General features: G+C 44.5%; 1 protein-coding gene across 1 annotated transcript in view; it reads left to right on the top strand.

The window, feature by feature from the left end:
- Positions 1-1,688: 1,688 nt before the first annotated feature.
- The window catches only part of LOC135519473 (target of Nesh-SH3-like), a 51,410-nt gene continuing 25,206 nt past the window's right edge, over positions 1,689-27,892 (top strand). The window contains 12 exon segments of the mRNA XM_064944706.1: positions 1,689-1,705; positions 7,312-7,373; positions 7,376-7,486; positions 7,770-7,838; positions 7,967-8,025; positions 8,938-9,088; positions 19,847-19,912; positions 20,155-20,232; positions 23,814-24,740; positions 24,861-24,938; positions 25,548-25,742; positions 26,223-26,288. Coding sequence (XP_064800778.1) covers positions 1,689-1,705; positions 7,312-7,373; positions 7,376-7,486; positions 7,770-7,838; positions 7,967-8,025; positions 8,938-9,088; positions 19,847-19,912; positions 20,155-20,232; positions 23,814-24,740; positions 24,861-24,938; positions 25,548-25,742; positions 26,223-26,288 — 1,879 coding nt within the window.

Below are 27,892 nucleotides of genomic sequence, written 5' to 3'. Positions count from 1 at the left end.
AGGGATGGATGAGAAAGGGCTGGACAGATGGAGGGTTTGATGAGAGAGGGCTGGATAGATGGAGAGATGGCTGAGAGAGGGCTAGATAGATGGAGGGATTGATGAGAGAGGGCTAGACAGATGGAGGGATGGCTGAGAGAGGGCTGGATAGATGGAGGGATTGATGAGAGAGGGCTAGACAGATGGAGGGATGGCTGAGAGAGGGCTAGACAGATGGAGGGATGGCTGAGAGAGGGCTGGATAGATGGAGGGATTGATGAGAGAGGGCTAGACAGATGGAGGGATTGCTGAGAGAGGGCTGGATAGATGGAGGGATTGATGAGAGAGGGCTAGATAGATGGAGGGATGGCTGAGAGAGGGCTAGATAGATGGAGGGATGGCTGAGAGAGGGCTAGACAGATGGAGAGATGGCTGAGAGAGGGCTGGATAGATGGAGGGATTGATGAGAGAGGGCTAGACAGATGGAGGGATGGCTGAGAGAGGGCTGGATAGATGGAGGGATTGATGAGAGAGGGCTAGATAGATGGAGGGATGGCTGAGAGAGGGCTGGATAGATGGAGGGATGGCTGAGAGATAGATAGACAGATGGAGGGATGATTGGAGAGCAATTGAGGGAGATGAAGGAAGGGAGAGTTGGGAAAAGAGAAAAATGTTTTTGCCACCGCAGAAAATAGCTGTAGTTGAGCCAGATGTGGGATATATAGTATGAGATCAGATCAGATGTGGGATATATAGTATGAGATCAGATCAGATGTGGGAGATATAGTATGAGATCAGATCAGATGTGGGCTATATAGTATGAGATCAGATCAGATGTGGGATATATAGTATGAGATCAGATCAGATGTGGGATATATAGTATGAGATCAGATCAGATGTGGGATATATAGTATGAGATCAGATCAGATGTGGGATATATAGTATGAGATCAGATCAGATGTGGGATATATAGTATGAGATCAGATCAGATGTGGGAGATATAGTATGAGATCAGATCAGATGTGGGAGATGTAGTACGAGATCAGGCAGACCAGTGCAGATCATAGTGTGGGAGTGTTAGCTCAGGCACGGCTCTCTCTAGCTGGGTTGTGAGGTAAAGCTCTCCTCCCTGAGAACCTGGAGCACGGCTGGGCTGTGAGGTAAAGCTCTCCTCCCTGAGAACCTGGAGCATGGCTGGGCTGTGAGGTAAAGCTCTCCTCCCTGAGAACCTGGAGCATGGCTTGGCTGTGAGGTAAAGCTCTCCTCCCTGAGAACCTGGAGCTTGGCTGGGCTGTGAGGTAAAGCTCTCCTCCCTGAGAACCTGGAGCATGGCTGGGCTGTGAGGTAAAGCTCTCCTCCCTGAGAACCTGGAGCATGGCTGGGCTGTGAGGTAAAGCTCTCCTCCCTGAGAACCTGGAGCATGGCTGGGCTGTGAGGTAAAGCTCTCCTCCCTGGCGTAAAGCCCCCTAAAGCTTATCAAACCCCACACCCTCCGCTGTCCCCCATTGGAGTTATGTGATACTGTAGGTGAGGCCTCACTCTTTTTGTTCTGAGGCGGAACCATTCTTCCCCAGCTCTTCACCTTCTCATTCCCAGGATGGAAACCTGAGAGCCAAACACCAGCAGAGCGATATTTTTTTATATTTTTTTATTTAACCTTTATTTAACCAGGAGGGGCTCATTGAGATTTAAAATATATTTTTCAAGAGATGAAAAACATTGACAGGTCAGGGAATCGGTCTCAAGATCATTCATGAGTGATTTAAGAACACTAATCGGGACAAGTTCTTCCCATTTAAAAGTATTTTGTAAGGTGTTCCAAGACGATGGCGCAGAGTACATAAAAGCCCTTTTACCAAATTCAGTTCGGACATTTGGAACAGTTAGCAGGATAAAGTCCAGCGAACGAAGAGCGTACCCACCACATTTCTGAACAATATAAATGGCCAAATTAAAAGGTAGTAAACCCAAAATGGCTTTGTAAATATAAATAAAGCTTTTGTAAGAGACGAGGCACAACAGTAAATAACAGTGTCATCAGCATAAAAATGAAGTTTTGCATTTTGGACATTTTTGTCGAAATCATTTATATAAATTGTGAATAAGAGAGGACCAAGTCCAGAGCCTTGGGGCACACCATTAAAGACAGAACATTTAACAGACATAAGCCCATCAAATTGAGTGCACTGAGTTCTATCAGACAGATAGTTAACAAACCATGCAACTGCATGCTCTGAAAGACCTACACTCGACGATCTCTGCCTTAGTATAGCATGATCAACTGTATCAACAGCCTTAGAGAGATCAATACAAAGTGAGACACAGTGCTGTTTTTTGTCAAGGGCTTCAGTGATATCATTTAAAACCTTCATGGCTGCTGTAATTGTGCTATGCTTCTTCCTGAAGCCCGATTGGTACATTGATAAAATATAGTTAGTAAATAAAAACTCACAAGGGTTTCAAGTATTTTCACCAGGGGTGACAGCATTGAGATTGGCCTATAATTATTTAAAAGAGTTGGATCTCCCCTTTTAAAAGTGGTCGGACAAATGCTGATTTCCAGATCTTTGGAATTTCATTACATTCCAGGGTTATATTGAACAGAGATGTAAGTGGTTCAGCTATGAAGTCAGCTGCCATATTTAAAGAGCAGAGATCCAAAAGATCAGGACCTGCAGGCTTTCTCGGATCTAAGGATTTCAGGGCTTTATGTACCACCTGCACTGAGAATGGCAAAAAGCTAAAAGAATGACCAGCTCTCACTGGTTCATCCACACAGGGTTGTACAGAGACAGAGGACACTGAACCAAACAGCCTACCAGATGATACAAAGTGCTCATTGAAACAATTCAGCATTTCAGTTTTGTCATATACAGCAACAGAGTCCTTCAAAACACATGACGGTAAATCATTAACATTACTGTTACCAGACATAGACCTAATAGCCTTCCTAAACCTTCTAGGGTCATTCAGGTTATCAGTGGTAACAGACATAAAATATTCAGAATTGGCCGACATAAAATCAACTACAGCCACAGAGCCCCACAGTCTTCAACTAGACTAAAGTTAAAGAGCCCCACAGTCTTCAACTAGACTAAAGTTAAAGAGCCCCACAGTCTTCAACTAGACTAAAGTTAAAGAGCCCCACAGTCTTCAACTAGACTAAAGTTAAAGAGCCCCACAGTCTTCAACTAGACTAAAGTTAAAGAGCCCCACAGTCTTCAACTAGACTAAAGTTAAAGAGCCCCACAGTCTTCAACTAGACTAAAGTTAAAGAGCCCCACAGTCTTCAACTAGACTAAAGTTAAAGAGTCCCACAGTCTTCAACTAGACTAAAGTTAAAGAGCCCCACAGTCTTCAACTAGACTAAAGTTAAAGAGCCCCACAGTCTTCAACTAGACTAAAGTTAAAGAGCCCCACAGTCTTCAACTAGACTAAAGTTAAAGAGCCCCACAGTCTTCAACTAGACTAAAGTTAAAGAGCCTCACAGTCTTCTTCTAGGCTAAAGTTAAAGAGCCCCACAGTCTTCAACTAGACTAAATTTAAAGAGCCCCACAGTCTTCAACTAGACTAAATTTAAAGAGCCCCACAGTCTTCAACTAGACTAAATTTAAAGAGCCCCACAGTCTTCAACTAGACTAGAGCCACAGAGCCCCACAGTCCTGAACTAGACTTGAGCCACATAGCCCCACAGTATTCAACTAGATTAGAGCCACACAGCCCCTAAAACACAAAACCTGCTCAGTAGTGTGTGAATGTGTGTGTTTTATGTATTGCATGTGCATACAGTGGGATCATAGTAGTCAATGTCCCTTCAAACAGAGGAAGGAGAAGAACAAGTATGGAAGGACATGAGGGAGGAGGAATCCAAAGACTAAGAACACAAAACAAGCTGCCAAGAGGACCTAGTTTGGCAAGATTAAAATCAACAACATGACAATGATTCCAAAGCCCCCCCCCCCACACACACACACACACACACACACACACACACTGAATTTGCGAGAGCACTGAGCTCAACCACTGACAGAACTAATGACCTCCTCCCTCCCCCAGAGGACCATCCATCACCAGTGATGAGCCAGGATGGCCGCTGTGAAGCCCAGTCGCCTCCAGTCAATGTTTCCGCTCAGTGTCTTCAATCTAAGGGAGACTCTATGATCCAGCCATAGAGGAATACAGTGGGATCAGAGTGGGAGGGTTTATTGTGTCTTGTCAAGTGTGCTGATGGATTATCTGGTCCATTTTTGTGGTGATTCACTATCAGTATGAGGTGGAGGTTTCATCTCTTGATCAAGAAAGGATCGTATTTTAGGATTGTGTCGTTTCTCTGATATTTGTTGAAGCGTGCGAGTGGAGGAAGTTGCTGTAGTAAACCCCATGATAACATGGTGACAGGCAGAGCTCTCCTCCATAAAAACAAAACATCTAACTGATCTTCCCTCTTAGTAACCACTTGGATGGATACTGCAGCTATGTGGGAAATTTGCATTGGTTATCACCTTCTAATAACATTCAGATGACATTTATGAAAGAATGTATGATTTACTGATCTATTGCATAATTAAATAAGTGTGCTTAGCTGCTGAGACCTGGAACAGAGTATGAAGCACACTGCACACACTGTGTCCCTGTCAAAACATGTGGACTACATTTTCTCAGATGAAGAGCCAATTAGCTTTCTCAATGTTTTTATCTAAACATTTCACATGACGTTTCTCTCATACCTGTGTAGTAACATATATGGTAACACAATTGTTTAGTAATATGTTGTTGCTGTAAGTCCGTGGTAACCGTGACAAAGCTTTGGTCAGTTTGAGCATTCTGTTACGTAGGAGATGTTGGAACTTAATTCGTCATTCTTAATCCTCACTGCCTGTATCCAAGACGATAACAAAATCCTCTTCCTTATCTGTGTTGTTGTTGGCTCCTTTCTCGTCTCATCTGTTCTTGTGGCTTGGCTGTGAACAGCTTTAATTTGAATTCAGGCTGTAACACAACAATTGTGGAATAAGTCAAGAGGTATGAAAACATTCTGAAGGCTCCGTAGATGATTTGAGTAATGACGGACCATTTCTAAACATCCAGTCATTTCAAACTGGAAATACAGATAAGACAAATAGCCCCTGGTGAAGAACGGCCAAACTGTTGGGGTTTGGACCAGGTTCTTAGGTGACTGAGACAATGTTTGCTTGTTTTGGAGTTGGAGAAACGTAGCCTGAAGTTTCCAAATGTTTCATACACTGGAAACCCCCCTCCTTGGAGCCAAAGCAAAAGCCAATCCCTCATTGTTTGATCTGAAATATTGAAGAGAAAAAAAACAAATGCAGTTTTGATAGAAAACACACAGTTGGCAAAGCTTAAGGTTATTTATCAAAAGCATGGTTTCCCCTCATTTCTGGACGACCTCTTCACCTCTGGCGGCTGCTGGCAGTGTGTGCATATTTATTTTTTCAAAAGCATGTTCCACAATTTCAACTTAATTAACTATTTAGTTTGCCCTTAAATATCTCACTGCAGTTTGCAAAATGCACAGACTGTATAATGAAGTAAAATACGTGACCAACTAGCTCGATTCAGTCTTACACTGCCTTCAGAAAGTATTCTGACCCCTTGTCTTTTTCCACATGTTGTTACGTTACAGCCTTTGTCTAAAATGGATTCAATAAAACAATATCCTCAGCAATCTACACACAATACCTACACATACAGAGCAGCTCATGTTATAGACAGAGAAATAATTACCTACACATACAGAGCAGCTCATGTTATAGACAGAGAAATAATTACCTACACATACAGAGCAGCTCATGTTATAGACAGAGAAATAATTACCTACACATACAGAGCAGCTCATGTTATAGACAGAGAAATAATTACCTACACATACAGAGCAGCTCATGTTATAGACAGAGAAATAATTACCTACACATACAGAGCAGCTCATGTTATAGACAGAGAAATAATTACCTACACATACAGAGCAGCTCATGTTATAGACAGAGAAATAATTACCTACACATACAGAGCAGCTCATGTTATAGACAGAGAAATAATTACCTACACATACAGAGCAGCTCATGTTATAGACAGAGAAATAATTACCTACACATACAGAGCAGCTCATGTTATAGACAGAGAAATAATTACCTTACCTACACATACAAGCAGCTCATGTTATAGACAGAGAAATAATTACCTACACATACAGAGCAGCTCATGTTATAGACAGAGAAATAATTACCTACACATACAGAGCAGCTCATGTTATAGACAGAGAAATAATTACCTACACATACAGAGCAGCTCATGTTATAGACAGAGAAATAATTACCTACACATACAGAGCAGCTCATGTTATAGACAGAGAAATAATTACCTACACATACAGAGCAGCTCATGTTATAGACAGAGAAATAATTACCTACACATACAGAGCAGCTCATGTTATAGACAGAGAAATAATTACCTACACATACAGAGCAGCTCATGTTATAGACAGAGAAATAATTACCTACACATACAGAGCAGCTCATGTTATAGACAGAGAAATAATTACCTACACATACAGAGCAGCTCATGTTATAGACAGAGAAATAATTACCTACACATACAGAGCAGCTCATGTTATAGACAGAGAAATAATTACCTACACATACAGAGCAGCTCAGAGAAATAATTACCTACACATACAGAGCAGCTCATGTTATAGACAGAGAAATAATTACCTACACATACAGAGCAGCTCATGTTAATCCGAACTCATCTCTCGGAGTGTCCAGCCCATCAATTATCTCAGCTAATCATGACTAGAAGGTGCAGCTTTTTCCATGGCTAAACCAGATCATAATAAAATAAAACAAATCTTTTATAGTATTTTCAGATATATACATTTGCTTTTAAGGCACATGAACAGCTCACATGTTCCAGAACACGTTTTTAAACATAAATGTTTATGTTCAAATGCCTACCTCTTTACGTGCGACACACGCTCATGTTATAGAAACGAGTGACATATTTGATCATTCTGACCTACTTCTCTCTGTTTTTGCGTTTAACTTCACAAGTTAACGCAGCTTTGTATCCTTCCATTCCGTCTCATACCCAACACAGACCTGAAATATCTACCCAATTAACATACAGTCCCTGTTCACTACCAGTAATTTACATATTTATGATCATTTTTATTTAACCTTTACTTAACATACCAAGTCAAATAAGAACAAGTTCTTATTTACAAGAAATAATTACCCCAGGAGGGGACTGGGCATGCTGTGTGTGTGTGTGTGTGTGCGCACCATGCTGAATACTATATGCTCTCTCTGCCCCCAGTGAGAGTCAGAACATGAAGGTGAGGATCAACGCTACAGGCGACACCATTGTGATGAAGTTTGTTATAACGCTGACACCAAGCTGGAGGGCTACATCCTGGGCTACGGCAGCAGCATGTTCTCTAAACAGTTCATCCAACTCCCAGAGAACGGACTGCCCTACGAGACCGAGATCGGTGAGCAGTGTGTGTGTTATATGTAATGTATGATTACATGATTATGCCCCATGAACTGTGGTAGATTGCTCTGACACATGTTTAATCTTCATGGTTTGAGTCTATGCATCACTGACAAAGGACACATCTGTGTAGACTCATTGACTCATCCAACATCCGTACAACATACATACTTAGACACATGCAGATGCTCACTCATGTTATAGACACACAAATAATTACCTACACACACAGAGCACTCATTTCTTCTGCTACAGAGCTAAACCCTAATCTACTCTTCCAGATGCAGAGCCCAAGTACCTGATTGCTGTCCAGCCCGTCCCAGTTAACAATGTGAAGAAACAGTGCACAGGTACTGCAGCACCAACTCTGTGTTACCAGTAATCATTTGATAGATTACATTGACTCTTTTCTTATTTATACCCATTGCTTTGAATTTGATGAGGTTGACCTTTGAACTCAGCCCATGTGACTCCCCAGGCAAGGTGAACCTGGAGAAGCCACTGCACCTGGTGAGCAGGTCATGTGACCCCCACAGAGTGCTGCTGTCCTGGGGGACCTTCCTCAAGATGCCCTACACATCATGAGCGACTGCTGGAGGACATGTTATAGACACACAGAAATAATTACAAACATGCACGCTCAGCAGAGCAGCCAGTGAGGGGTTATAGACACAGCTCATGTCCCAACTTGTCTACAAAGGTTCATGTTTTTCCCGTTCCAGTGCTGGTTTGTCTTGCTGCTCTCTGTCCATAGAGACACAGGGCAGTAAGGGTACTCAGATGGGCCAAACACACAGTGGGTCACCACACTAAGGAGATTATTTTCACAGAGAAATAATTATTTCACTCACATGACATTTACAGTATGTTATAGACAGAGAAGCATTAAAATGTTGGTATAACTGCAACACATTGTTCCGCCAGGGAGGCAGTGGGAGCAGGGCACATGTTTATAGTGGTGGAGTGATCCTCATCCTACACATCAACCAACTGACCTCTCTAAACTTCCTCTCTTCTCTCCACTGAGCTTTGGAAAACCCATTGGAAAGCTTGACCTCAACCTGCTCTGCTCACAGCAAACTCTAAAGTTCCTACTAGCTTTCTAAACACTTGAATGTCAGCTCATGGCCTGCACAACACATCTCAACCAGGAAACTAGAACTTACAGCTCATGCATTCACAGCTGTCACTGTCACAAAATGTGAACAGACAGCTGTCACAGCTAAATAACAAGCCATTGTGTTACAAATGAGTCCCTAGAAACTATGTCATCCTGCTGTAGTATCCATGTTACTACACAATGTCTGACATTTCTATTACATTCTATGTTTGTTGTCATAGTCACCAATACACAATGTTATAATACTACTGATGACAATGTGTGATAATGAACAATGTTGTGTTCTATCTGTGTTGACCCAGGCACTACACAGTGCGTTACCGTGAGAGGAACCGGAATGGACTCAACAGACCTGCCCCTCCAGCGACATGGTCATCGATAACCTGAAGCCCAACACGGCCTACGAGTTTGGTGTCCGACCCAACAACGAAGAACGCAGTGGAGTGTGGAGCAAGCCAGTTATCCACAACACCAACATGGGTAGGTCACTTAAACACTTCGTCTCTTTCCTTCCATGGTGCATCGCTCAAATCATTCCCCCTTCAAACACATCCACAAATGGATGCAGCACTGAGTCTGTCAGTATCTTACACATTTTTTTATACAGTTGAAGTTGGAAGTTTACATAACCTCAGCCAAATACATTTAAACTCAGTTTTTCATTCCTGACATTTAATCCTGGTAAAAAATTCCCTGTCTTAGATCAGTTAGGATCACCACTTTATTTTAAGAATGTGAAACGTCAGAATAATAGTAGAGTTAATGATTTATTTCAGCTTTTATTTTTTTCATCACATTCCCAGTGGGTCAGAAGTTTACATGCACTCAATTAGTATTCGGTAGCATTGCCTTTAAATTGTTGAACTTGGGTCAAACATTTCAGGTAGCCTTCCACAAGCTTCCCACAATAAGTTGGGTGAATTTTGGCCCATTCCTCCTGACAGAGCTGGTGTAACTGAGGCAGGTTTGTTGTTCTCCTTGTTCTGCCCACACATTTTCTATGGGATTGAGGTTAGGGCTTTGTGATGGCCACTCCAATACCTTGACTTTGTTGTCCACAACTTTGGAAGTATGCTTGGGGTCATTGTCCATTTGGAAGACCCATTTGCGACCAAGCTTTAACTTCCTAAGTGATGTCTTGAGATGTTGCTTCAATATATCCACATCATTTTCCTATGATGTCATCCATTTTGTGAAGTGCACTAGTCCCTCCTGCAGCAAAGTACCCCCACAACATGAAGCTGCCCCCCCCCTGTGCTTCACGGTTGGGATGGTGTTCTTTGGATTACAAGCATCTCCTTTTCCTCCAAACATAACGATGGTCATTATGGCCAAACAGTTCTATTTTCATTTCATCAGACCAGAGGACATTTCTCCAAAAAGTAAGATCTCTATCCCCATGTGCAGTTGCAAACCGTAGTCTGGCTTTTTATGGCGGTTTTGGAGCAGTGGCTTCTTCCTGCTGAGTGGCCTTTCAGGTTATGTCAATATAGGACTCATTTTACTGTGGATATAGATACACTCCTCCAGCATCTTCACAAGGTCCTTTGCTGTTGTTCCGGGATTGATTTGCACTTTTCTCACCAAAGCGTTCATCTCTAGATGACAGAACGCCCAATCCTGAGTGGTATGACGGCTGCGTGGTCCCATGGTGTTTATACTTGTGTACTATTGTTTGTACAGATGAACAGTGCACCTTCAGGCGTTTGGAAATTGCTCCCAAGGATGAACCCACTTGTGGAGGTCTACAATTTTCTTTCTGACTTGGCTGATTTCTTTTGATTTTCCCATGATGTCAAACAAAGAGGCACTGAGTTTGAAGGTAAGCCTTGAAATACATCTGTTATGTACTTGAGTGAAGACCCAAAAGCGGTTTTAACAGAAAACAGAGTTCTTTAATGAAAAACTGGAATGGCATAAATCCTCTTCCAACGTTGACAATGGAACAAAAAGAACGTAGTATAGTGCAGGATGCACCTGCCAGGCCTCCCAGGATAGGACAAGGTGGAAGCTGGGGACAGCTTCCTCATCAAAAACACAAACAAGAATCAGACACTGAAAGTAGCAGGAACATCATTTGAGAGAAATAGAGACCTAATCAGAGGGGAAGAGAGAACAGGTGTGAAAGAGTTGATGAGCTAGTTACCAGATGTTGAACAGCTGAAGAATGAGACTCCCAGAGAAGGTAACCTAAAAAGCCAGCAGAGAGAGACAGTGAAGAGGGTTACAGGAACAGACATAACAAGACTCATGTCCCAACTTGTCCTGGCGCACTCGAGGAGGAAACCTGGCAACGGAGGAAATCATCGATCAGCGAACGGTCCAGCACGTGTCCCGAGAGGGAACCCAACTCCTCTCCTCAGGACCGTACCCTCCCAATCCACTAGGTACTGATGACCACGGCACAGGGCTCATGTCCAAAATCTTGAACAAAGATGGGTGCCCGTCGACAAGGATGGGGGAGGGACTTGCGGGGGCTTGTCCAAGAACGGGCTTAACACAGGAGACATGGAAGACAGATGTCATAGCACACAACACTGACAGGATTAATGACCTGGGAAATACTGAACGGACCATTGAACCGCCAGGGGCCAGCTTGGGAAGCTGTCTTAAGGGGAAGGTTCTGTAGTGGAGAGTGATACTCATCTGACCGCATGTCAATATCAACTCTTGGTCCTACGCTTAACGGCCCTCACAGTCTGCGCCCTATTAACAAAGTGCCGACCTGACCCCCTTCCAGGTGCGCCCAACGCTGGACAAAAGCCTGAGCGGAGGGGACGCAGGACTCGGCGAGCTGAGATGAGAACAGCGGAGGCTGGTACCTATCGAGGCTACTCTGAAAAGGAGATAGACCGGTCTCAGACGAGGGACCTCGTCTTCTGCCCAGGGAGCTGTTCTGGAAAACCAGGGTTACGAAAAGAAAGACTGCGTAAAATCACCAACAGTCTGATTGGCCCGTGTCACAAAACTGGGGATGAAAGCCGGACGAGCTGACGGAAGCCCCAATCAAACGGCAAAACTCCCTCCAAATGAGTCGTGAAACTAGAATCCTCTGTCGGAAACATGTCAGACGGAAGGCCATGTCTGACATTCTCGATAATGATCTGATGTTTCCTTGTCATAGGGAGCAGCGAAAGGAATGAAATGTTAGAAATCTATCGACAACCGTAAGAATAACTGTGTTCCCCATGATGAAGGCAGTCCGGTGATGAAATCTATGTGTGAGACCTGCGAGGGGAATGGGAAGCGGTCTGAGACGGCGGAGGAGGAGAGTTCCCAGATTTAGTCTGTCATAGAACAAGCGGCGACAAATCGACAATGTCATAATACTACCAGAAAATGTGGCGAATGGACGGCGTACCCCGAACGCCGGGTGGCCGGCTACCCAGACCCACTGAAGAACGGCCGGACGAATAGTGAACGGGAACGAACAGAAGGTTCCAGGACAAGCTCCAACGACGGAGTGTGGTCATCTTAAACACTTACCTGCCTCTTAATTCCCCAGACAGTCAACCCGAAACACGCCCTTCAAAGAATCCACAAATGGATGGAGACCTCAGAAGAACTGAAGAGACGAGATAAAGCATCAGGCTTGGTGTTTTTGAGCCCGGACGATAAGAAATTTACAAACCAAACAGCCAAAAACATGGGCCTGAGGTCATTAAACGTTTGGCTGAACGGATGTACTCAAGGTTCCATGGTGCATCCAAACGACAAAGATCAGTTCGCCCCCTCAACCACTGTCGCCATTCGCCTAAATGCGGATGGCGAGCAGTTAATGATTTATTTCAGCATCATAGTTACGTTTTTTCGGCGATACATTCGCCAAGTGGACCTTGCCGTCAGAGAGTTTACATACACTCAGAAAGAATGGCTCCCACGCCCACCTTGCCTTCAACCTCAACATTGACTAGAATGTCAGGGTAACAAAATTTCCCTTCTTAAGAAGATCAAAAGTTGGGTGAATGTTGGACCACTTTACGTCTTAACAGAAGTGGGCTGTAACTGAGCTAATACCTGACCGAGAGTTACGGATGTTCTCCTTTTATTTTTTTCAGACATTTTGCAGCTGGGCGTGACTTGAGGTTTACGGGCCAATCAATGACAGCCTGGACCTTAGCGGGATCCATCTTAATGCCCTCAGCGGAAATAACGGTTGAAAAGGGACAGAGGCGGCATGAAAATTCACTTGTCAGCCTTCACATAAAGACAGTTCTCCAAAAGGCGCTGGAGGACTTCCTACGTGCTGAACTGAATCGAGAGACGGTGAAAAAATCAGGATATCGTCCACAAAACAAAAATTTCAGCATGTCTCTCAGGATGTCATTAACTTTGTGAAAGACAGCTGGAGTCGTCCTGCAGGCAAAGGACCCCCACCTAACATGAAGTTGTCCACTCGTCCCCCTCCCTGATGCGACGGATGGTAGGCGTTCGATTGTCCAACTTGGTGAAAAACCTGGCTCCCTGCAGGATCCCTGAAACATAAGAGGTCATTATGGATAACAGTTCTTAACTGTTATGTCATTCAGCCCTCATAATCACATGGGCGCAGGGACCCGTTTCTTCCAAAAAAAAATCCCCCTCCGGCGGGAGAGGAGGAGGAGACTATGGTACCGGCGTGCAAACCGACAAATAATCCTCTGGCCTTACGTTGGGATGCCGGTTTTTGAGAGTATAATCCTACCCCTTTTCCTTTCAAGGAGATCAATACTATAGTCATTTTACCGGTGTGGATATAGAGTGGCTATTTTCGACTGAACACCGTGCGCAGATTGTGATACTCCTCCGGCACCCCTGTCAAATCTCTATCCTCCTGTGAAGTTGAGACAGAGGAAACAGGAGGGATGCAGACATTTTACAGGTCACATGACAAGAAACATTCCAGGATAGGATAGTATTACTAGACCATTAATAGAAGGGTTATGGCGCACTAGTGGATGACCCAAAACAACAGGTGTAAAAGGTGAACGAAAAATTAAAAAATAAATGGTTTGCTATGATTACCAGAGACAGTGAGGGTTAAAGGCACGTCTCACGCTGAATCTTGGGGAGAGAACTACCATCTAAAGCGAACAAGGTCCGTGGGCTCCCTAACTTCTGAGAGGAATGTCATGTTCCCTGAGGTCTTGGCCATGATTTCCCTCCGCCCCAGAGTTTCCCATGCACTGCAGGAACAGATGAACCGGGCCAGCGGAGATGGACCGGAAAGGTAGTTTCCAGAAGGAGACCTGTGTACTATTGTTTGCTCACAGTAGCCCTCCCCTGATGAGCTCTGGCTTTTACTGGACAATTGACTAAATGACCAAGCCGCAGTAGAACCATTGATTCATCGTTCCTTCTGGCCGAGATTTTCCCCCCAGCTGTTTAAAGGCTCAGCATCCGAGCCGTATGTCAAAGGTGGCAGTGATGCGGCACTGGCAGTTGTGATAGGGGAGCAACGGAGAATCCTTTCCACGAGCTCGAAATCAAACCGTCGTCTATTTTGAAAAAATGAATAGCGGGGGCTATTAAGGAGTCCAGACTGGAATCGTTTTCCCGGGAAGGATCTCATCCTTAACCTCGACGAGTTCCAGAAAACACAGTCTCGTTCCAGTCACTAGAGGCAGTAGATGTCGAACTCACTTGCCAAAATCCGTTATAGTTTGTTAACAAGGGAAATGTGTGGAAGCCTCCTTGAAAAACAGAACGGTTTTAAACCTGACATCTCAACCTAAAGTCCTGAAACTGGTTAATACACTTCAACCCTGCCTCCCAGATTGCCGTTACGGTCCAGTCCTAGGGAGTGGTTGAAAGGCCAGATGTTTATTGCTTCCTGTGTTGTGTTGTGCTTTCCCACCACATCACACTGAAGGAATGAGCGGACTCAGTGGGCTCCCCTGTAACGGGCTGGTTGTTGATCCTGGGCTCCGGAGACTCCTGCTAAACCCTGGGTGAAGTGGGCGTTGTGGATCGAGGTGGAGTTGGTGAACCTGTCTTGTGAAGTCTGAGTGTGCCAGGGTCTAGGCATGTCGAGTGCAGACAATTCTCCTCTGTCTGTGTGCTCTGGTCTGTACGTGTAGTTCTGTCCGTAGTGTACTTCTTGTCTGTAGTGTGCTCTAGTCTGTAGTGTGCTCTAGTCTGTAAACAGTGTGCTCTAATCTGTAAATGTGCTCTAGTCTGTAGTGTGAACTCTAGTCTGTAGGATGCACCTAGTCTGTAGTGTGCTCTAGTCTGTAGTGTGCTTGTCTGTAAAAACACAAACAAGTCAGTACTCCAGTCTGTAACAGTGTGCTCTCAGAGTCTGTAGTGTGAGCTCTGTAGTCTGTAGTGACAACATCCCCAGGTACACCGCCAATGTCAAATCTGTAGTAGACTATCAGAATCTTCTAAATCCATGTAGTGTTCTAGTCTGTAGTGTGTTTAAAGTCTGTAGTGTACTCTAGTCTGTAGTGTAAACGTCTGACCCAGGAATCTGTGATACAGTAATCTATAGTGAAATAATCTAGTCTGTAAACAATTGTAAAAATGAGTCTGTAGTCATGCACTATAGATGTCTAACTGAGTGCCAAAACTATAGTTTAGTTACTCTAGTCTGTAGTGTGCTCTGTTGAAAAGGAGTTTTAATGTCCAACCTAGTGTATGTAAACTCCCACTCTGTATATGTACTTACGGTAGTCTGTAACGTGTGCTCTAGTCTGATGTTTATTACTTCTAGTCTGTGGTGTGTCAGTCTGTAGTGTGCCTAGTCTGTAGTGTAATCTAGTCTGTAGTGTGCTCTGTCTGTGGTGTTCTGTACTGTTGGTGATTTAGCTCTAGTCTGTAGTGTGCTCTAGTCTGTAGTGTACTCTAGTGTGTAGTGTGCTCTAGTCTGTAGTGTACTCTTGTCTGTAGTGTACTCTAGTCTGTAGTGTGCTCTAGTCTGTAGTGTACTCTAGTCTGTAGTGTACTCTAGTCTGTAGTGTACTCTAGTCTGTAGTGTACCCTAGTCTGTAGTGTACTCTAGTCTGTAGTGTACTCTAGTCTGTAGTGTTACTCTAGTCTGTAGTGTACACTAGTCTGTAGTGCACCTCTAGTCTGTAGTGTACTCTAGTCTGTAGTGTGCTCTAGTCTGTAGTGTACTCTAGTCTGTCTTTAGTAAGTCCACAGTGTAATATAAGGGATGCCTGGAGCTTCCTTTCCGTCCTGCTCCTTAGTGGAAATAGCTGAATCAAGTAGCTAGCTAACAAGTAGCTAGCCATAGCTGGCCAAGACCAGTAGAGTGACCATAGCCAGTCTAGCATATGTATTACTGAAGAGACCAGAGGAGAGCAGAGAAGAGGAGATGAGAGGAGTGGTGAGGAGAGGACAGCAGAGGAGAGGAGAGGAGGAGAGGAGAGGAGGGGGAGGGAGGGGAGAGGGGAGAGGAGGAGAGGAGAGGAGAGGAGAGGAGGGGAGAGGAGAGGAGAGGGGAGAGGAGGGAGGGGAGGGGAGGGGAGGGGAGGGGAGGGGAGGGGGGAGGGGAGGGGGAGAGGGAGAGGGGAGAGGGAGAGGGGAGAGGGAGAGGAGAGGAGAGGGAGGAGAGGAGAGGAGAGGAGAGGAGAGGAGAGGAGAGGAGAGGAGAGGAGAGGAGAGGGAGAGAGGAGAGGAGAGGAGAGGAGAGGGGAGGAGAGGAGAGGAGAGGATCAAACCAGAGATGGAGGAAAACAAGTTTGGAAAGATGTGGAGGTGAGAAGAGAAAAAATAAGTGTTGGCCTTAAGTTACTGGCCGTGCTCGGTGACTGGACTGTGTTCCTCTGTTGTTTCACTTGTCCCCGGCCCCACTCTTATGCAACTGCACAGCTGACCAGCATTAGCCTCAACGCTGGCACTTCATGAGGGAAAGTTGGAATAACCAGCTTCCCGCCGGAGAGATTTCTGATTAGACACAGTGAAGAGGGCAAGGGACCATGTAACAGAAAGAGAGAGTGAAGATACAGGGATAGAGAATATGAGAGGGACATACACAAAGCCCTAGGACAGCAACACAATTAGACCCAACCAAATCATGAGAAAACAAAATTATAATTACTTGACACATTGGAAAGAATTAACAAAAAACTGAGCAAACTAGAATGCTATTTGGCCCTAAACAGAGGAGAGTACACAGTGGCAGAATACCTGACCACTGTGACTGACCCAAACTTAAGCTTTGACTATGTACAGACTCAGTGAGCATAGCCTTGCTATTGAGAAAGGCTGCCATAGGTAGACCTGGCTCTCAAGAGAAGAGCCCAATGTATGACCTGCCCAATGTATGACCATATTAGAGACACACATTTCCCTCAGATTACACAGATCCACAAAGAATTCGAAAACAAACCCGATTTTGATAAACTCCCATATCTACTGGGTGAAATACCATAGTGTGCCATCACAGCAGCAAGATTTGTGACCTGTTGCCACAAGAAAAGGTCAACCACTGAAGAACAAACACCATTTTAAATGCAACCCATATTTATGCTTATTTATTTTCCCTTTTGTACTTTAACCATTTGTACATCGTTACTACACTGTATATATATACATAATATGACATTTGTAATGTCCTTATTCTTTTGGAACTTCTGTGAGTGTAATGTTTACTGTTAATTTTTTATAGTTTTTTTCACTTTTGTATATTATCTACCTCACTTGCTTTGGCAATGTTAACATGTTTCCAATGCCAATAAAGCCCCTTGAATTTGATTGAATATTGACAGACATGGACTGGATTGAGTGAAGTAAATAGGTGAAGTCGGTAGCTGTTAGAGGAATTCAAGTCCTATATGTTCATTAACCAATTCAATTATAACAAAGCAAAACACTTTGTCCGTTTCTAAGAATTTGTAAGGTTCTTATTTGCATAAAATAGACAAAGATCAGTCTCAATATTAATCAATAGTGTTTATTCCCGAGAGCTCTGGTCATAATACCATGTACATTGGTTTATATACCTCACATTTCATCATAAATGTCCCTCCTCCTCTCAGGCACAAGGGCAAAATAGTTCACAAGCCTTCACACATTGTCTGCCACCTGTTAAACAATCTACTACAAGGTCTCTCCCCTCCCTGGGTAGGGACAGAATGTCCTGTAAGTAACACAGTGTTCCAGCCGGTGTGACGACAGCTCCATTAGTTTCTAACAAGGAACACAAAGTCCTTGTTCTAATTCTGGACTAAAACTACACACCTTATATTCAGTATTATGATTATAATAAGATTCATACATTCATACAGTAACAGAGTAGTATTCTGTTTAGTTATAATTCTAAGCTAAATGTATACATAATTTAGTCCTTCTTCATAAAAATCCCATAACAGTAGCTCTTCATCTTATCATTGTTGTGTCGTCCAATCACCATAGGCTACAGTATCATGGAGATCTCGCTGTCTCCACCCCTTCCCTCTCTCCCTGCCCCATCTCTCTTTTCCCCATCTCTCTCTTTCTTTCCCTCTCCTAACAGAAAACCGACAACATGCCACTGTCCTTCTTCCCTCCTCGTCACGGTAAGCAGACAGACATACCCACAGACACCGACACACGCATGCACATACTGTACACATGCGCTCCTGGTTTGGTCAAACCCTGGTTTTACACTGCGGCAAAGACTTCACTGGACATGATGATTTATCACCATCCCTTCCAAAACGTCTGTTCCAGCACTCCTCACTGAACCCTGTTCTGAGGAGCCAGATCTGGAAGAATTAGGACTGCAGACAGGACCTCATCATCATTAAGTCAATGTTATAGTCTCCTAATCTTCCTTCTGATAACCACAGGGTTTATTACAGGTGACCAGAGAAGATGGCAGCCACTGTGTACATGTCTACTGTACACACATGTCACCTATGATGGTTATGACAATGTGATCAGCAAGATACATGCTTGTTAGGGCTGTCAATTATTTTTTTATAATCTTTGTGAAATAGGCCAACTGTGTTTTAACTCAGGCCATAAAACTTGTGCTGTAATACACTGAACCCATACATACTGCACTGTAATACACTGAGCCCATACACACTGCACTGTAATACACTGAGCCCATACATTCTGCACTATATTACACTGAGTCCATATAACCTGCACTGTAATACACTGAACCCATACATACTGCCCTATAATACACTGAACCATACATACTTCACTGTATTACACTGAACCCATACATTCTGCACTGTATTACACTGAGTCCATATAACCTGCACTGTATTACACTGAACCCATACAACCTGCACTGTAATACACTGAACAAATACAACCTGCACTGTAATACACTGAACCCATACATACTGCACTATAATACACTGCACCCATTCAACCTGCACTGTATTACACTGAGCCCATACATACTTCACTGTATTACACTGAACCCATACAACCTGCACTGTAATACACTGAACCCATACAACCTGCACTGTAATACACTGAACCCATACATACTGCACTATAATACACTGCACCCATTCAACCTGCACTGTAATACACTGAACCCATACAACCTGCACTGTAATACACTGAACCCATACAACCTGCACTGTAATACACTGAAACCATTCAACCTGCACTGTATTACACTGAGTCCATACATACTGCACTGTAATACACTGAACCCATACATACTGCACTGTAATATACTGAACCCATACATACTGCACTGTAATACACTGAACCCATACATACTGCACTATAATACACTGCACCCATTCTACCTGCACTGTAATACACTGAACCCATACAACCTGCACTGTAATACACTGAACCCATACAACCTGCACTGTAATACACTGAACCCATTCAACCTGCACTGTATTACACTGAGTCCATACATACTGCACTGTATTACACTGAGTCCATACATACTGCACTGTAATACACTGAACCCATACATACTGCACTGCAATACACTGAACCCATACATACTGCACTGTAATACACTGAACCCATACATACTGCACTGTAATACACTGAACCCATACATACTGCACTGTAATACAATGAACCCATACATACTGCACTGTAATACACTGAACCCATACATACTGCACTGTAATACACTGAACCCATACATACTACACTGTAATACACTGAACCCATACATACTGCACTGTAATACACTGAACCCATACATACTGCACTGTAATACAATGAACATAGCCAATACATTGGGAATGTAATTGCTTCTCACAGCAGCCACACTGGGAAACTCCAGGCTGGCAAAGTGACGATAGCTGTTGATGTTTGTCCCCTCCTTCTGTTTAGCTGTCCATAACAGGAGCCAGGGCAGAACCCTCTTCAGGACCCCAATGGCTCCAAGGACCACCTTCGGTAATCAGCCATGCAACTGTGTCCTATGATCTTTCCTTCTTGACCTTATTCCATCTTGACCTTATTCTTCTTGACCTTATTCCTTCTTAACCTTGTAGTCTTTTTCAATCTTACACTTTTCATTTCTCTTTCTTTTCCTCAGGAAAGAGTTGACATCCTTTCACAGTGTATATCCCGTAGTAGGACATCACATTTCACTCCACAGACTTTGTGTTGTTCTTAAAGTGTGTTATGTTCCTCAGCCCCAACCTCGACCAATAGACAGCACGTCCTGTCCACTCCAAGACCCACAATGCCTCTGGGGCAGAACGAGCCAACCGGTAAACAAACAGACACTTTACTCCCGAACGAGACAGGACGGCTTAACTGTCAGTCAGCTTGGCTGCAGCCAGTGAAAGGCTGGGTGGGTGGGTGCTATTTCAGAGGAATCTTCTTTGATGATTGGCTGCATGAGTATGATTGGCATGCACTAAGTACAGAAGTAGAGAGCCCCTCATCCGGATCTCAGGAGAAGATGGCTGAAAGTTCTAATACTGCCTCAGACAATTGGTCCCCATGGAGGCGGAGGTAGGTTGCCACGGCAGCATGGCCGAGCCTAGTGGTTGGTTGGTCCAGGTGGGAACGACCCTTGAACTTTTGAGCGTATTGCATAAGCGCTGCTTGTTCACTCAATATGTTTCTCATCAGTCACGTCCCACAAACAAATCACTCGTCTTTCTCTCTCTTCCTCAATCTTTGTCTCATTTCGTTGATGTCTGTCCAAACATTCATCAGCATCTTGCACCATATGTAACCCACATTCATTAATCTGTTGATTTCAATACTTTTAAAACTGTTCATTTAGAATCATTATTTTAACCCATGCTGCTTTGCTTTCAGCCAGCGTTGAAGGTGTTCAGACCAGTCTGCATGGTAAAGTAGAAAGTTACAGTCTAGAAGGTGTTCAGACCAGTCTGCATGGTAAAGTAGAAAGTTACAGTCTAGAAGGTGTTCAGACCAGTCTGCATGGTAAAGTAGAAAGTTACAGTCTAGAAGGTGTTCAGACCAGTCTGCATGATAAAGTAGAAAGTTACAGTCTAGAAGGTGTTCAGACCAGTCTGCATGATAAAGTAGAAAGTTACAGTCTAGAAGGTGTTCAGACCAGTCTGCATGGTAAAGTAGAAAGTTACAGTCTAGAAGGTGTTCAGACCAGTCTGCATGATAAAGTAGTATATTACAGTCTAGAAGGTGTTCAGTCCAGTCTGCATGGTAAAGTAGTATATTACAGTCTAGAAGGTGTTCAGTCCAGTCTGCATGATAAAGTAGTATATTACAGTCTAGAAGGTGTTCAGTCCAGTCTGCATGATAAAGTAGTATATTACAGTCTAGAACAGTGGAATTCAAAGTCGGGTTGCAACCCCTGCTGAGCCCAACTCATTAGATTTAAGTTGGGATGGGGTCGCAAGAAATTATTTGGAAAAAAATGGGATCCCCAGAAATTCTGCAGGAAATGGGGTCCCAGCTGAAAACGTTTGAATACCACTGGTCTAGAAGGTGTTCAGTCCAGTTTGCATGATACACAGTAGGAGCAAGTTACAGTCTAGAAGGTGTTCAGACCAGTCTACATGGTAAAGTAGAAAGTTACAGTCTAGAAGCTGTTCAGTCCAGTCTACATGGTAAAGTAGAAAGTTACAGTCTAGAAGCTGTTCAGTCCTGTCTGCATGGTAAAGTAGAAAGTTACAGTCTAGAAGGTGTTCAGACCAGTCTGCATGGTAAAGTTGAAAGTTACAGTCTAGAAGCTGTTCAGTCCTGTCTGCATGGTAAAGTAGAAAGTTACAGTCTAGAAGCTGTTCAGTCCAGTCTGCATGGTAAAGTAGAACGTTACAGTCTAGAAGCTATTCAGTCCAGTCTGCATGGTAAAGTAGAAAGTTACAGTCTAGAAGCTATTCAGTCCAGTCTGCATGGTAAAGTAGAAAGTTACAGTCTAGACGGTGTTCAGACCAGTCTGCATGATAATGTAGCATATTACAGTCTAGACGGTGTTCAGACCAGTCTGCATGATAAAGTAGAAAGTTACAGAATAGGAGGTGTTCAGACCAGTCTGCATGATAAAGTAGCATATTACAGTCTAGACGGTGTTCAGACCAGTCTGCATGATAATGTAGCATATTACAGTCTAGACGGTGTTCAGACCAGTCTGCATGATAATGTAGCATATTACAGTCTAGACGGTGTTCAGACCAGTCTGCATGATAATGTAGCATATTACAGTCTAGAAGGTGTTCAGACCAGTCTGCATGAAAATGTAGCATATTACAGTCTAGACGGTGTTCAGACCCATCTGCATGATAATGTGTCATGCTACAAAATGACTCCACTTTCTACCCAACAGAAGCAGAGCCTCACAGATCTATCATAACATGTCCTTGTTTCTCATAGTGTACCCGGTACTCTTTTTATTTGTATATTTTAAATATTTTTTTATGTAACCTTTAATTTAACTAGGCAAGTCACCTAAGAATAAATTCTTATTTACAATGACGGCCTCCCCCGGCCAAGTCCTACCCCGGCCAAGTCCTACCACGGACAATGCTGGGCCAACTGTGCACCGCCCTATGGGACTCTCAATCACGGCCCGTTGTGAAACAGCCTGGAAGGCTACATACAGTATCTGACTGAATGTCCCTTCTATCCTTTCTTTATTCACATCATTCTATCATTTCTGTTATCCCTCTTGAACAAGTGTTAGTAAAACATCCAAAAAAGGACACTATACTCTCAACATCATCCCTGAAGTACTTTTGTATATATTTTAGACAGCAGTTATGAAAATAGCACTCATGAGCCAAAAGTTGTCCCAGAAAATGTCCTACTACGTCACACATGTGCAGATATGTGCACCATGTCATTGCTCTCTCTATTGCAGTGTTCATATGCTGGTCGGAACTAGGGAACACTGACATTTCTCACTTGCTGATTTGTTGAACGTGGTACATGTATAACTACAACCAGTTAGCATGTCGAAAATGTAAGAGTTACCTCTTTCCATTTAGCACTTGAAATCGGCATCTCTCTCTCTCTCTCTCTCTCTCTCTCTCTCTCTCTCTCTCTCTCTCTCTCTCTCTCTCACTCATTACATTTATTGCATAACTACACCACAACCAGCCCTCAAAAGCCCATTCTACCTGGCCTTAACTGTGGTAGCATCAATATTACAATAGCATATTGAGAAGTGACACAAAAACCCTGGAATGTCATGTTATCCTCTACAACATTCCAACTCCAACTCCTCTCTCTCTCTCTCTCTCTCACTCACTCTCTCTCCATCTCCCTTTCTTTCTCTATTCCCTCTTTTCTCTCCCTCTTGGAGTCGAAGTAAAGTACCTGATTGGCTTAAACAATCAATTAGAGATGGTCATTAAAATCCTAACACTAGGTGATCAACCCTCACCCTGTTAAAACCTCATGGTTCACAGTCCTCCAAAAGAACACAGACAAATGCATTGTGGACAGCAGTCACTCAGTTGTCCTTGTCCTGACAGCCTGGAAGCTGCTTCTATGTGTAGTAACATGTTCTATACACTACAAACCGCTCCATATGGGCTCAGCTCCTTTCAAATCCAACCCTCTGTATCAACCTCATGCCAGGTAAAGGTTTATATCTGTTATGTGCTGGTTGAGGTCCAGGATAAGCTCTCCCCAGCCCAAGTTGTAAACCCATGTCAGCCTGGTTATCAGGGAGCATTGCTATCTATTCTCTATGGTTCTTTATTTTATCTGTCAATGGATTCTATAGTTTTTCTAAGCCATTTAAATATTTATTTTTTTCCAGTGTCAAAGACCTGTCCTTGGTGTGCTGACTGTTCTATAAAACATATTTCTATGGCCTCAATGTTCTACTCTCATCTCTCACCCACTCCAGGACGAGCAGACCAGATCAAATCTGCCTCCTCTCTCTCCGTGGACATCACCCGTGCCGCCCCCACCATCCCCTGTGCCTCCCCAACTGTCCCCCGTGCCTCCCCAACCATCCCCCGTGCTTCCTCCACCGTCCCCCTTGCCTCCCCCACCATCCCCCGTGCCTCCCCAACCGTCCCCCGTGCTTCCTCCACTGTCCCCCTAGCCTCCCCCACCCTCCCCTTACCCTCCCCCACCCTTCCCCATGCCCCCCAGCTCCTGCCCTCCCCCACCCTTCCCCTGGCCTCTCCCACGGCCCCTGCGCATAACCCCCATCGTAACACCAGACCCCAACAGGCCAGACCCCAAGAAGCCAGACCCAATCCTGAGCCTCAGGCCCAGCCCCAACTGGCCCAACCCCAACAGGCCAGACCCCAACAAGCCAGACCCCAGCCTGAGCCTCAGGCCCAGCCCCAACAGGCCCAGCCCCAACAGGCCCGACCCCAACAGGCCCAGCCTCAACAGGCCAGACCCCAGCCCGAGACTCAGGCACAGCCTCAGGCCCAGCCCCAACAGGCCAGACCCCAACAGGTCCAGCCTCAGGCCCAACCTCAGGCCCAACCTCAGGCCCAGCCCCAACAGGTCAGACCCCAACAGGTCAGACCCCAACAGGCCAGACCCCAACAGGCCAGACCCCAGCCTGAGACCCAGGCCCAGCCCCAACAGGTCCAGCCTCAGGCCAAGCCTCAGGCCCAACCTCAGGCCCAACCTCAGGCCCAGCCCCAACAGGCCAGACCCCAACCTCAGGCCCAGCCCCAACAGGCCAGACCCCAACAGGCCAGACCCCAGCCAGAGCCTCAGGCCCAGCCCCAACAGGCCAGACCCCAGCCAGAGCCTCAGGCCCAGCCCCAACAGCCTGCTAAGGTCACCCAGAACCTACAGACCCCCACGGGTAAAGACCCTGCTCTCTCCACTCACCTCGGCCGTAACAGAGAAATAGAAACATTTATAATGGATCATTGAGTCCAAACGTCTAATACTCTGTTAAAAAATAAAGTTCTCTCTCACACAGCTCCCAGCCAATATCAGGTGGGACAACCTCTGCCAAGACCCGCCCTCGCCACTGAGAGGGCAAATAGTAACACCCGGGGTAACGATGGCACCATTTTGTCCTATCACCATCTCTGTTGTCATCCAACCTCATGAACCCAAAGCTCTCATTGGTCATATCTGCTCTCCATCAGTCAATTGTTGGATGACCTCATAGCTTACCCATAATACTATTTTCATCAGTCCGCACACTGTTACTATTGGTTGAAGCTGTCTGTGTTGCACTCTGAACCCTTTCTCCCTCCTACCATCCCATTACAACAAACTGTACACCTATACCCCTGCATCTCTCCATCACCCATTCCCATCCATCTCATCCTTACTACACCACACTCACCCCATTCCTGATCATTCCAGGCACTGGATAGTTTGGTCTCACTGGCATTAAATCATCCATCTTTCATGGAAAAGAAAAGAAGGGCAGTTCAACCAAAGTTTTGTTTCGTATCTCCATCCATTCTTTTCACTTCACTCTCCCTTTCCTCGTCTGCATCTTTCATTCATCCATTTATCCACTCACTCATTCATTTGTTTTTCCATCCAGGGCTCCTACCATCTCACCTGAATGACCTTTGAACCTTGTCTCCATGGGATCGGACCCCTTCTCTCTCTCTAACCCCTCCTACTGCCCCTCTCTCTGATCATATAGGTACCAGCTTCCTGAGACCTTTGACCCCCACCGATCCTCGCTCTCCTATAGGGTCTGCCATTGCCACGGCAGCCAGGAACACAACATTGCCTCGTGGTCGTGTAGCTCTCTACTCCACCCCTAACGGCATCAGACCTCTCTCTCTACCCAGGAACAAAAACATCACCTCCCCCCTCACCTCCGTCACGAGTGAGGGTAACGGAGCAATGTTTTCCTCTTCTTCCTCCTTATCTTCCCCCCTCTGTCCTCACCACGAGCTCAGGTCTCACCTTCTCTTTCTCTCTCTCGCTCTCGCTCTCTCTCTCTCCTCTCACAAATCGATATGAGTGTCATGTGGTCTTGGTCCACAGTGTGGGTCAAAGAATGTGTAGGCTTAATAATTTCTACCAATGTTTTTGGAGAGAGAGAGAGAAGAGAGAGAGAGAGAGAGAGAGAGAGAGAGAGAGAGAGAGAGAGCTACATCTGTGGAACCCAGGCCAACTGGCTTCAAATCATTCCAAACACCAGACTGATCTGATCATTTACTTTTAAGAGACTGTGTTTTCAGATTAGATTATGTTATCCACTTTTAGTCTTGTTGTTGTTGTCCTCTCGTGTGTTCCTAGCATGTCTTTAGCATGTTTTCTCCGTTTTCAGACATGCTTAATTTAATGAGCCCTCTTCTCCCTCCAACAGCCGACGGGGAGCACCACAAGGGTCTTGCTATTCCCAAACCTGCAGTCTGGTCCGGAAACCGACTGGGTAAAAAACAGAGATGATTGTTACCTCTCAGTGTGTCTCTCACTCACTAACCCATCTTCCCGAGAGACGCCATTTTGTTTTATGTTCCCCGCAGCAAGCCCTCCATGCGCTTAAGCCACAACAACTTGTCCCTGTCCTAAGATTGGCAAGCTTGTCTGTTTGTCCGAGTGACTGTCCATTCTTATTGGGCATCCTGTCCATTTGCATGTTGTGCCTGTTATTGTTGATGTGGGACTGAATCTGCTGCTGTGTTTGTCCACGTTTTGACTGTCAATATGACTGAGACTAAAGAAGAATCCTAGACCTGTTGTTCAGGTCATAAAAGGGGTCCTGAATCTTACAGTAACTTACAGTAACTTGATATCTGGTTCGAATTTTCACACAAATTTCCCATTGACGTCAATGCATGATATGCTGGAAAATGTGTTACATCTCAAGCCAAAAAATTACCACAGTCATGGATGTCCACACCTACATTTCACTTTCACCAGTTGTTGGCTTCAGTCTCAGCCGGTGTGTGTGTTTCTGTGAAACTGGCAGAGTTTCAGAGGTCATCAAGGAGCCCAAGGGCTTGCAGGAAGCAGCTCTACAGAATTCAAAACACACTGTCTACAAAAACCAATCTGAAATACCAATGAAATATTATTACATTTCAAATGTCCCCACAGCAACATTATTCCAATATTTGCACTTTTTGGTTTCTAATGAACTGCAAAATTAAATAATTGATGTAGTTGTGAATTATGATGTGTCTAAACGGTCAGTCAGTGGTGTCTGTCTGTCTGTCAGTGGTGTCTGTCTGTCTGTCAGTGGTGTCTGTCTGTCTGTCTGTCTGTCTGTCTGTCTGTCTGTCTGTCTGTCTGTCTGTCTGTCTGTCTGTCTGTCTGTCTGTCTGTCTGTCTGTCTGCCTGTCAGTGGTGTCTGTCGGTCTTGGGCTTATCTGTCTCATATTACTATGGTCCCATCCACTTCCTGAAGCATTTGTCTCTCAGGGTGAATTCCACACTGGATGGAGTGCTCATATCTGTGTTCTGTACGTCAATGTCTTGCACATTGCACATCTCATGTTTGATTTGATGTTGTTCAACTGTGAATGTGGTCTGTATAGTTTATATAGGCCTTCCATTGTTTTGAGCCCTCTGCTTTGAGAGTGGATAGTGACCTTGAGTTTCTCGAGTATGCATTCGTGCATTCGGAAAGTATTCAGACCCCTTTGCCTTTTCAGAATTTTGTTACGTGACAGCCTTATTCTAAAATTGTTCAATTATATTTTTCCCTCATTAATCTACACATAATACCCCATAATGACAAAGCAAAAACTTGTTTTTAGACATTTTTGCAAATTTATAGAAAAAATATATAACATGTACAAGTATTCAGGCCCGTTGCTCAGTACTTTGTTGAAGCACCTTTGGCAGCGATTACAGCCTTGAGTCTTCTTGGGTACGACGCTACAAGCTTGAGACACCTGCAATTGGGGAGCTTCTACCATTCTTTTCTACAGATCCTCTTGGGAAGCGTTGTTGTTATACAGCTTTTTTCAGGTCTCCAGAGATGTACCGACTGGGTTCAAGTCCAGGGTCTGGCTGGGCCACTCAAGGACA

This window comes from Oncorhynchus masou, chromosome 29, assembly GCF_036934945.1.
Source record: "Oncorhynchus masou masou isolate Uvic2021 chromosome 29, UVic_Omas_1.1, whole genome shotgun sequence".
Taxonomy (NCBI): Eukaryota; Metazoa; Chordata; class Actinopteri; order Salmoniformes; family Salmonidae; genus Oncorhynchus; species Oncorhynchus masou.
Note: the sequence above shows the minus strand (reverse complement) of the source record. Positions and strands in the feature narration are given on the sequence as shown.